Source organism: Lissotriton vulgaris, chromosome 8 (assembly GCF_964263255.1).
Source record: "Lissotriton vulgaris chromosome 8, aLisVul1.2, whole genome shotgun sequence".
Taxonomy (NCBI): Eukaryota; Metazoa; Chordata; class Amphibia; order Caudata; family Salamandridae; genus Lissotriton; species Lissotriton vulgaris.
The window spans coordinates 1,397,827,022-1,397,839,556 of NC_141696.1; the positions used below are offsets into that span (position 1 = coordinate 1,397,827,022).

General features: G+C 50.2%; 1 protein-coding gene across 2 annotated transcripts in view; it reads left to right on the top strand.

Moving 5' to 3' along the window:
• Positions 1-12,535, top strand: part of DYRK1A (dual specificity tyrosine phosphorylation regulated kinase 1A) — a 700,909-nt gene that overhangs the window by 442,729 nt on the left and 245,645 nt on the right. For both annotated transcript variants that reach the window (XM_086935409.1, XM_086935410.1), the window contains exon 9: positions 82-228. In XM_086935409.1, coding sequence (XP_086791535.1) covers positions 82-228 — 147 coding nt within the window. The remainder of the gene's footprint in view (positions 1-81; positions 229-12,535) is intronic.

Consider the following 12,535-nt stretch of genomic DNA (forward strand, 5'->3'; position numbering starts at 1 on the left):
CATTTCTAAATGTTACATGTTCTTCACTATTGTCAAAATTTTAATGTAAACTCATTCTTTTTGTTTGTATTTTACTTTTAGATATATCAGTATATCCAGAGCCGGTTTTATCGCTCGCCAGAGGTGCTACTTGGAATGCCTTATGACCTTGCAATTGACATGTGGTCTCTTGGATGTATACTAGTTGAAATGCACACTGGCGAGCCTCTCTTCAGTGGGGCCAATGAGGTATGTAAACTAAGAGTCCTATTTAATCCTGTTGCAAAAACCAGTTTGTCCACTGGATACTTTTCAGAGTTCGCAAAATCTGATGTTCGAGGCATATAAGCTGCAGATTGCACACTATGCATAGATTGCCACCTAGTGTTGGGCCCGGATGTTTGCAGTTTGTTTTGTAGAAAAGTCTTTGGAAGTCACAGGATAGGTGACTCCTCCTTTGGATGATACTGCGCATGGTCATCGGCTCCATCCCCAGATTGTTTTTTTCCGCCACCGGGCTCGGATGTGTTTCCAGCGCTCCGTGTTGAAACCGAATTCTTTCGGCGCGCAATCCTCACCAATTTTCAGGAAATAAGTTTTGAACGCTTCTCCACTCGACGCTATTCTTCAACGTCGAATACTACGTTTCCGGTCGTCGTCGACCGCCTTCGGGCTTAACTAGGCCTCCACTCCAGCTCATGGAAAGGACTCCATTCAAAAAGTGTCCTCAATGTGGGTCGAAGTTTCCCTACACCGACCTTCACAAGATGTGTAACCTCTGCCTTTCTCCAGAGCACGAGGCAAATGACTGTTCAGCTTGTGCCTCTTTCCGCACCAAAAAGACTATCCGGGACCGAAGAGCGAGAAGATCAATGGCTCGATCTTCATCCTCCATTCGGACGACATCTTTGAGGAAGGCGTCAACGTCCCAGAACAACACAACGTCAACAGTGGTTCCGAACAGGAAGAAGATTCGGATGTCGAGGACGTCACTCCAGCGCAACGGGTCGTAAGTAAGACCGTCGACCCCAACCCTTCCTCGACACACCGACACTCCGCTTCTACTGCCCCACCTTCGGGCACGGCAAAGAAGCCAATTAAGCCTTCGGCCGACTCGGGCTCGAGTCAGCCTTCCCATGGTGCCGGCGCCAACTTACCGGCATCGAAAAAGACATCGACACCGTCTACACCGACACCCAAGCTATCGGCGCCGAAACCCACAACTCCTTCGGCACCGAAACCCAGGTCAGAACCAAGCAAGGCTTCGGATTCCAAAAAACCACCAGAACCGAAAAAAGCATCAGATCCAAAGAAACAACCGGATCCGAAAACACACGACCCGAAAAAACATTTGGAGCTGAGAAAGACTGCTGCTTCCCCGACAAAAGTCATTGTCAAAAAACCAAAGCAAGACGCTTCAGTGCCGAAACCTTCCACAGCTCCAAAGGATCGGCCTCCGGCACAGGACTTATATTTTACGGACCCTGCCCAAAAGACTCTGGCTAAGGACCCAATAACTGGACAGTTGATTTTGGCCATAAAGAAGCGACCACTGGATAAGCCAGCTCCGCTTGCAAAGAAGAAGGACATGGCTACCTCGCCTTTAAGACCACCTTCCCCTTCTCCTCCACCTATGCCATTACCACACTCTCCCATACCACAGCATTCCCCTGCATCCTCTCATAGAGATGATAGTTCTGATGATATGGGGGGTAACATGCCTGATCCAGACACCCCTATAGGATCACCTGACCCATGGGTTGATTACACCATTCCAGATGTCCCAAATGTCCCTCAAGATGACTTGTACCCCTCACGACCTTCCCCACCTGAAGACACTATAGGGTTTAAGGAATTAATACACAGAGCTGCACAATAGACGAGTACTTCCTCATGGATACCTTTGATAACGCACAACGGTCAACATCCATCTTACCAATGCTCAAAGGAGTAATTAAACACGCTGCTGAAGTCTTTAAAGACCCAGCCAGAACTAGAATCATTAATCCTCGTATAGAGAAGAAATATAAAGTCGCCCCTTCAGACCCGAAATACATTAAGGGGCCATTGCCACTAGACTCACTTATAGTCTCCAACGCACGCAAGAGAGCTAACTCGCAAACATCAGGTGATGCTGCCCCACCAGATAAGGAGTCTAAGTTACTAGACGCATCAGAGAAGAAAACTGCGTCTCAAGCAGCAAACATCTGGCGTATCGCCAACACACAAGCATTGCTAGCCAGATATGATAGAGCACATTATGACAAATTAGTCAATGAGACACCTCCCTGTTTAATACAGGGATAGGGCACATAAACTCATCCAAGAGGGTAAAAACATTACAAACACCTCCATTAGATGTGCCCTTGACGCAGCTGATACTGCGTCTAGAGGAGTTAACACCAGCGTCTTGCTACGCAGACATGCCTGGCTACGTATAGCAGGATTCAAGCCTGAGGTACAAAATGCAATTCTAAATCAACCTTTCGATGTGCAACACCTATTTGGACCCAACATGGATGTATCTCTTGAAAGAATGAAAAAAGATAGAGATACCGCCAAATCTATGGGAGCCCTGCAGTCGCAGGCTCACAGACGTTCATTTCGTCGCGCATCGTGTAGAGGTGCCACCAGAGGATATTCCTCAGACACAGCCTCTGCCTCATACATAGCCCCCACACAATCCACTTATGGCAAGGGCTACCAGAGGGGCAGGTACAGGGGTAACAATAACAAGGGCAGAGGTAAAAATAACAATGCCCGCTCTGCCTCCACCCCTGCCCAATGACTCCCTTCCACTCCCCACGCCGCACTCCATTCCGGTCGGGGGAAGACTCCAACAGTACCTGCCAGCCTGGGAAAACATCACATCAGACAGGTGGGTGTTACAACTTATTCAATCAGGTTACTGTCTAGTAACTACAATCTAAACCCCCCCCCCCCCCAAACATACAACCCAGGCAGCGTCCAATGTCACAGGAACATTTAACATTGCTCAGACAAGAGGTAATATCCCTCCTGCAGAAAAATGCAATGGCGATAGTTCCAGAGCACCAGAAAAACAAAGGAGTATACTCAATGTATTTCCTAATACCAAAGAAGGACGGATCCCTAAGACCCATCTTAGACCTCAGACCTCTAAACATTTACATTCAATCGGACCATTTTCATATGGTCACACTTCAACAGGTCCTTCCATTACTGGGACTAAACGACTTCCTTGCCACTCTAGATCTCAAGGACGCCTACTTCCATATTCCCATCCACGCACCGCACAGAAAATATCTCCGATTTGTGCTAGACGGGCAGCACTACCAGTTCAAAGTGCTCCCATTCGAAGTCACAACATCACCAAGGGTGTTTACCAAATGCCTATCAGTGATAGCTGTATATATAAAAAACAATATTCCAACTGGTATAATTTGTAGACAATTAATAAAGATATACATGCAGCATTATCAAACGAGAAAGCAAGGAGACTCTATATATTTGTCATTTGTGCTCAAGGCATCATATACTTCAATTTTATCTCAAAGGATCTGGCAGGTACAGTTAGTTAATATCAGCACTGCAATTTACAATTTACAATTCAAACAGAACAACCCAAAGTTGTACAAGGTGCACGAGTGAAGATGTGAGTAACACTATGGCGACACATGTGACACATGTGACAGAGTGATCGGCGTGAGAGGCGCAAGGTGTTTTTGCATAAATATATACAGTGAATAAAAAAAACTAAAAAAAGAGTGGTTTCAAAGCAATTAGTGTTAGTCAATTTCTTTTGTCAATCTTTACGAGAACCACTATGTATGGGGCGCCTAAAGTCTTGCTGATAAGTCGACGGTGTTTCGATCCATAGGAATTAGGATCATCTTCAGGACAGGGTGGGTTGATGGCAGTGTGCGTTTAGAGGGTCATATGTGTGAGTCCAGTACGTAGGGATGTTCCACTATTAATGAGGAAGATGCAGGATACCTCCAATGTAGAGGCACACAGGGTTCTGGTGGTCTTTGGTGTTTAACGAATCCAACCGAGCGTGATGCAGGTATGCAGTAAAAGTTGGGACGAGTCCCAGTGCGGTATGAACCGCAGTAGTTAAGCGGTGTAATTTGGGCGTGGTCCGCAGAATACACAGTGTAACGGATAAGTCAGTAGCAGCAGAGAAAGCACTCAAGCTGGAGAGACGAAGCCGAAACTCGTCGACAACACCGGGGCTCCAGGGGCCGCCGCTGCCTTCTCTGTGGTTGTTGATTACCCGTAGGAGGCCGACGCTCTTAAGAAGACAACACATTCATGTATTCCCATATCTGGACGACTGGCTCATAAAAGCCAACTCATACAGACAGTGTGTACAACACACTCACGCTACCATTCAACTGCTTCACGACTTGGGATTCACAGAAAATCACACCAAGTCGCATCTACGACCCTCACATATACAACAGTATCTCGGCACTACAATAAACACCCAGTTAACACTAGCATATCCCTCTCCAGCAAGGATAACAAGTGAACAGAGTCTTCTAACAAAATTCAAGCCGCAACACTCACTACCAGCTCGAGTGTTCATGCAGCATATAGGAATGATGGCATCTTGCATATTCATAGTTCCTCTGGCAAGATAGAAAATGCATTCACTTCAAGAGTTCCTAGCACGCCAATGGAACCATGCTCAAGGTCAACTCAGACCTAGTGTTGGTGGACGGTCGGGCTCATCGTTCTCTGCAATGGTGGAACACCAAAAATCTTTCCAAAGAGCGACAGTTTCTAGAGCCAGTTCCTCAAGTAGTCTTAACAGCGGACACATAGCTCTCCGGCTGGGGAGATCACCTCCTGCAACACACCACACAAGGCAGGTGGACACCGCAACAAAAGCTACTCCACATCAACCACCTAGAGTTACTAGCTGTGTTTCTAGCCCTAAAAGCTTTTCAAACTCCAGTGTCAAACAAAGCTGTCCTAGTCCGCACAGACAATATGACATCTATGTACTACGTAAACCAACAGGGAGGGACACTCTCTGCAGCTCTGTTAGCACAGCAGATATGGAGATGGGCTATACCACTAAAGATCTTCCTATTAGCCCAACATGTCCCAGGAGTACAAAACACCATGGCAGATCTGCTAAGTCGACAAACTCAGCAAATCCACGAATGGGAACTTCATCCACAAGTTCTTCATCCGTTCTTTCAAATGTGGGGACAACCTCAAATAGACCTCTTTGCCACCCATGAAAATGCAAAATGCCCAAACTTTGGTGCCAGATACCCACACCCATTGTCCAAAGGCAATACGATATGGATGAACTGGTCAAAACTATTTGCGTACGCTTTTCCTCCTCTCCCACTAATTCCATTAGGGGTGCGCAAACCATAGCAACATTACCTAACGATCATCCTGATCGCTCCAACTTGTGCCAGACAACCGTGGTACACCACGCTGTTGCAAATGTCTGTAGTACCACACCAAAAACTAAACCGATCTCCTCGCCTACTAACGCAGAACCGTGTAGAGATCAGGCACCCGGACCCAGCTCAGCTCAACCTAGCAATCTGGCTCCTGAGGTCATAGAGTTTGGTTACCTCAACCTTCCCCCAGACTGTATGAAAGTTCTCAAAGAAGCTAGATGCCCCACCACTAGAGCATGTTAGGCTGCTAAGTGGAAAAGGTTTGTCATATACTGCCAGAACAACCAAATTGATCCTCTAGCTGTATCTAATCAACACATCATTGGATATTTACTACATCTTCAAAAGTGTAACTTAGCCTACACGTCTATCAGGTTACACCTTGCAGCTATTGCAGCATACTTACAAAATAGACCACCTCTATCTCTTTTTAGAGTGCCAGCTATTAAAGCTTTCATGGAAGAACTCAAAAGAATAATTCCTCCCAGAACACCACCCGCACCAGTGTGGAACCTAAATGTAGTTCTCACAAGGTTAATGGGACCTCTCTTCGAACCATTACATAAATGCGAATTGCAATTTCTAACCTGGAAAGTAGCTTTCCTAGTAGCCATTACATCTCTCAGAAGGGTTAGTGAACTACAAGCATTTACCATTCAGGAACCCGTTCTGCAAACGAATCTAACAAAGTGGTTCTTCGTACAAATCTGAAATTCCTTCCAAAAGTAATTTCCCCTTTTCATCTAAATCAATCTGTTGAGCTGCCCGTGTTTTTCTCGCAGCCTCAAACAGTCGCTGAAAGAGCTCTACACACTTTAGATGTCAAGAGAGCATTATTGTACTACATTGAAAGAACACAATTTTTTGTGTTTTCTCACCGCCACATAAAGGCAATCCCATTTCAAAGTCAGGGATCGCTAGATGGATTGTTAAATGCATACAAATATGTTATCAAAAAGCTAAACGCACATTAACAATCACACCAAAAGCCCATTTGACCAGGAAAATAGGGGTTCGAGGCATGTGGGCTGCTGAATTCATATCTGTGCATAGATCGCCGCCTAGTGTTGGGTCCGGAGGATTGCACATTGTTGTCCTGGAAGAGTCTTCGAAGTATCACGAGATAGGTGGCTCCTCCCCTGGACTACAGTGCGCATGGGCATCCTCTCCATCCTCAGATTGTTTTTTTCCGCCATTGGGTTCGGATGTTACTATCTTAGCTCAAGTTAGAAAAACTTTCTTCAAAGCCAAAAGGCTTTCGACAGCGCCGGTATCATTTCGTTCGGTACCAGTAACTTTGCTTAGAGAGGACATCTTGGAATCAGACGGTTTTTCTTTCCACACTCGACCCGATCTTCGATCTACAATGGAAAGAAGCCCATTCAAGAGGTGTCCACTTTGCAATTCAAAATACCCGCACATCGATGTCCACCCGGTGTGCAAGAAGTGCCTGTCCCCGGATCACAACGAAGCCAACTGTATGGCCTGGGCCCGGTTCAGGTCGAAAAAAACTCTTCAGCTTCGACGCGCGGCTCGATTAAAGTCGCAGAGATCTGCGCCTAATCCAGAAAACCTCTTCGGGACCGAAGACTAAGAGGTCATTGATCTGGAGGATCGGGAAGAACACTCGGATCCTGTTTCGGAGCATGACTCAGAGTATGACGCCGAAGATGAAGAGATATTGGAAGAAGAAAACTTTGTCGATAAGCACAATGTCCGGAGGAGGTCCGGAACAAACTCGCCCAAGCCCTTGCGGAGGGTCGAGATGTGGCACAGTACTCCATCCGGTGTGGGCTGGATACCACGGACTCACTGGGCAGAGCGATGGCACGACGGTGGCGATTCATCGCCACGCCTGGTTGAGGTCCGCCAACTTTTCGGCTGATGTCCAAAACACTCTTATGGACATGCCGTTTGATGGCCGTCGCCTCTTTGGCGACAAGGCAGACCATGCGCTTGAGCGCTTTATGGACTCCAGGGCTACGGCCAAGTCCTTGGGCCTCTCGGCCCGCGTCAGCATGCGGGTACCTTTCGCTCCTTTCGTGGCCAAGGAAGGGGCACCCCCACACGTCCTGCCAGCTACGGACCGCAGACTACTGTCCAGCGTGGTGGCGGACGTGTAAACCGCCGTGGCGGCGGTCAGGGACAACGGCGAGGCCAGTCCACACCTGCCCCTGCAGCATCCGCCTCAAAACCCTCCTAGTCCGAGCCTTCAGGCCCATGTGACGCGAGTGGACGGCAGGGTTCGCCATCACCACCTCCACTGGCGCACCGTCACATCCGACAAGTGGGTGCTGCAAATCGTCCGAAGGGGCTACTCCCTCCCCTTCGAGGCGACCCCTCCAGCCATGCCACCGCAGTACCACCGCGTGTCGGGGGATCACGTGCAACTTCTACGAGAGAAAGTTACAGCCCTCTTGGCCAAGGGGGCCATCAAGCGCGTTCCTGGGCCAGAAGTATGGTCTGGCTGTTACTCCCACTACTTTCTGGTACCCAAGAATGGCAAAGGGGGCCTACGCCCTATCTTGGACCTGCGGAATGTCAACGGCTTCCTCCGGCAGGAGAAGTTCAAGATGCTGACACTAGTTCAGGTCCTAGCTGCTCTGAACCCAGGAGACTGGATAGTAGCGTTGGACTTGCAAGATGCTTATTTTCATATCCCCGTCCTACTGGCCCACCATCGTTGCCTGCGGTTCACGGTAGGCCACGATGACTTTCAGTTTACCGTGCTGCCCTTTGGCCTAACCAGCGCCCCACTGGTGTATATCTAAAATAAACATTAGTTAGTGTTAAATTCCTTACCGCCCCACCCATCCTCCCCGTTCTGCAAACCGATATCTAGTGTTAAGGTATCTCCCTTTGAGGTCTCTAGTTTCATGGCACCAGTGTTGGTTTCTTGCGTGGCTCTGCGTTCCTAGCGCAGAAAGCAATGTACAGGACTGACGCAAGCGCAGGAGGGTGGCGTCTAAGTACTCCAACGTCATCCCGGCGATCACGACCCCGACGACTGATGCAGAGCCGTAGACGACGCCTACCGACGCGCAGGGGTACTGCTGACAAAAACTTTCCGGATCCAGTCTGACGCCTGGGAATATTCTAAGGTAAGGAATCTAACACTAACTAATGTTTCTTACAGATATATCGTTACCGAAGGTAAGTAACTTGTGCTTTAACGTGATATGTCATGGATATTGCATAGAACTGATCAACCAAAGCAATTTCAAGGAAATTAAAGAAAACAACTCAGAAAAGAGGTCAAGGAACTCTTGCTAAAGAGAACCATTGAAAGGATACCCATAAAGAAAGGGAAGAACCCAAGTTCCATACTTCCTGATCCCAAAACAGGATCTCAAACTACAACCAGTCTTGGACGTCATATTCATAAACATGTTCATCTGCACACACTACAAACTGACAACTCTGTAGGAAGTGATTCTGGTCCTGAAAAGGGAGAGACTACATGGCCACCTTAGACTTAAAGGATGCCTACTTACACATCCCTGTGAATCAGGGCCACAAAAAAAACTATGATTTGTACAGGAAAAGTACACTACCTTTTTAAAGTACTGCAATTCGCAATAACGTCAGCACCATGGGTGTTTACAAAATGCCTCACAGCAGTCCCAGCATACCTACAAAGGAAGAGAATACACGTATACCAATACCTAGATGACTGGCTGGTGAAGGCAAAGTCCAATTCAAAGAGCAAAAGGAACATTCAAATTGTAATTGCAACATTACAGCACCTGGGTTTTGCCATACGCCACAAAAAGGCATCATCACATCCGGAACTAGTAAAGGTCTTCATGGGGTCTGAACTGAACTCAAAGACAGCACAAGCATACCCTTTTCAGAAAAGGTTAAAAGCAATTGCAGAGCAAACTCACCTTTACCAGAAGGGACAGTCTCTGATAGCGAGGACAGTTATGAAGCTGATGGGCAAGATGGTATCATGCAAGACTACACATGTGATCCTTCCAAGAATGGATCTGCAACTAATGGTCACAATCTAGTGAGTTGGGAGGATCTAGCGGTAATCACAGCAAAGGTACAAAAGGAGATATAATGGTGGCAATTAAACATGACATCTGAAAGAAACAGGTTACTATTAGAATCCTTACCCTAGATTATCCCCAGGCGTCAGACTGGATCCGGAAAATTTTGCGTAGCAGTACCCCTGCGCGTCGGTAGGTGTAGACTGCGGCTCCACGTCCGTCGTCGACGTCATTGGCGCCGGGATGACGTCGTCGGAGTACTTAGATACCGCCCTCGCACGCTGACGTCAGTTCTTTTGTTTTTCCGCGCCACCAAGAGCAGGTCCCGAGAAAGTGGTACCCTTTAGTCACTTTTTGATTAAACTTTTGGATCTTTTTGATCTGCTTTTTGGGTCGACCGACTTAGACGGTGCTGGTAGGGATGCCCGGTTTCAAACCCTGCGTCGACTGCAGCCGACTGATGCCGGTTACCGACCCCCATCGCCGGTGCCTTCATTGCCTGGGGTCAGACCACGACGACCAGTCGTGCCTCGACTGCTGGGCCTTGACGTCGAAGGCTAGGCGGGAGCGGTCCCGCAAGCGCCTCCAGCTCCAGCAGTCTGCCCCGCCCCGCGCCGTTGAGGTCCCGGTCCGGAAGGAGGTCGAGGGACCGGTCGCGGGGCCAGTGTCGTCTTAGCTCCGGGAGTCAACATCATTCCCCGGGCTCCAAGTACTCAGGTAAGAGGCACAAGAAGTCGAAGAGGCGACATCGCTCTTCTGACTCCCCCGACGCTCGCGCAACGCGGCCGAGGTTCGGGCGGAACCGCCCATGCGGCTCCTCCGGAGCTGCAGACGTCGCGTCCTTCTCCATACCCGCCGGTCCCTGGGCAGTAAGCTACGCCAGATGAGATCGAGGCCTTCCTCGTGGCCATGAGGTCGCTCGCTCCTCCGTCTGGTTCTGCAGCCCCGACTGGGTCCCCAAGCGGGCCGGGTGCTTTGGCCCCGGTGCCGTCGGGTGCTTTGGCCCCGGTGCCGTCGGGTGCTTTGGCCCCGGTGCCGTCGGGTGCTTTGGCCCCGGTGCCGTCGGGTGCTTTGGCCCCGGTGCCGTCGGGTGCTTCGGCCCTGGCGACTTCAGTCCCGGCGCCGCAGGGCCCCGCCGGATCCGGGTCGTTGCCGGTCGACCTTACGACCTCGCCGGCGCCGACCCCCTGGGTGTCGCCCCCGGCACCATCCCAGGACGACACCGTCCCCGGTCCCACCCTCAATTCGGGTCCGGCGACACTTGTCGCCATATTTGACGCCACTAGATTTTTACTTCTATGACCTGGCCCCATCCTGAGTATCAGGAGATGGGTGGCGAGGAGGATTGGGTGGTGTTTGAGGACCCTCTGACACGTGAGTGTCGGCCTTACCAGGACTGGGCCGGTGAGCTTGGGGATGCCAGTGGTCTGGACACTTCGCCAGACACTGGTTTTGTCTCTTCCCCCATACCCCCCCCCCCCCTCTACAGCGGCTACGGAGGAGGGGGCTGCCTATAGTGTGGTGATGACGCGGGCGGCCAAGGCCTTATCCCTTCAACTCCCTGTCGCGGCAGTGAGGACTAACCTCCTCACTGAGATCCGTAAAACCGCAGGCGCCTCTGCTGCCGTTTAATGAGCCCTTAGCTGACGTTCTTCTGGGCACCTGGTCCAGGCCCGCTACAGGTCCGTCTGTAGATAGGAACGTGGCCAGACGCCACCGCCCGGCTCCTGTCCACCCACCCCACCCCCGAGAGCCTGGTCATCCAGGTCTCTAACTCCCAGACCGCATTCCCGACGGCTCCCACCGATCGGGAATCCAAGAGGTACGAACAGAACGGAAAGAAAATGTTCTCCTCCCTAAGTTTGGGGATGCGGTCAGTTAACACCGTGTGCCTCTTGGGCCGTTATACCCACACTGTGGGACATGGTCGCAGCCGTGCTGCCACAATGTCCGGAGGAGGCCTGGACTAAAGTCGCCCAAGCCCTTGCGGAGGGTCGAGATGCGGCACGGTATTGTATCCGATGTGGACTAGATACAACGGACTTTCGCTCCTTTAGTGGCCAAGGAAGGGGCGCCCCCACAAGTCCTGCCAGCCACGGGCCGCAGACTAACATCCAGCGCTGTGGCGGACGTGGTAACCGCCGTGGCTATGGGCACTATCAAGGGCTACCTCTCTGCCATTTCTGCCTTCTTGAGGCTCCCTGATCAGCCCTCTTTGTTCAAGTCCCTAGTTGTAAATGAGTTTTTGAAGGGCATCACTCATGTTTCCTCCTGTTCCTTTCGTGATGCCTCAGAGGGACTTGAACCTTTTTCTGACTTACCTGATGTGTGCTCCTTTCGAGCCACTTCATAACTGTCCTCTTAGTCTCCTTACTCTCAAGACTGCATTCCTGGTTGCCATCACCTCTTCCAGGAGAGTGAGTGAGTGAGCTCCAGGCTCTTTCCTCTAAAACTCCTTTCCTTTCTGTCCATCCGGACAAAGTTGTTTTGCGGACGCGACCCTCTTTCCTGCCCAAGGTTGTCACAGCCTTCCACATCGGGCAGTACATTACCTTGCCCATCTTCTTTCCGCCTCCGCATCCCTCGAAAGAGGAAGAGAGGCTCCACCGTCTGGACCCAGAACGTGCGCTCTCATTTTATTTGGATCGCACACGCCAGTTCCGGGTGGATGACCAACTCTTCGTTGGTTACGTGGCGCTAAGAAGGGTCGGGCGGTGCACAAGCGGACCATCTCTCGTGGGTTGTCTTGTGCATCAAGGTATGCTCCTCGTTGGCTAAAAAGGAGCCTCCTGTTGGGCTAAGGGCCCATTCCACTCGGGGCACAGCGGCTACTACTGCCCTGGGCCGGGGAGATCCCTTGCAAGACATTTGTCAGGCAGCTACGTGGGCCTCGCTGCACACGTTTGCAAGACACTACTGCCTAGACAGCCAAGTCCAGAGAGATGGCTTTTTCGGCCGTTCCGTTCTCCAGGACTTTCTGGTGTAATCATTGGTTCGCAGACCCACCACCGGGGTTTGTGTTGCTGGGGTATCTATTCTATGGTAAGAAATCTAATACTAACCTGTTTCTTTCAGATGCACAAGTTACTTACCTTTGGTACCGATAGCTCTTTAAGAAACAGTAGTTGGTATTAGATTCCTTACCGCCCCACC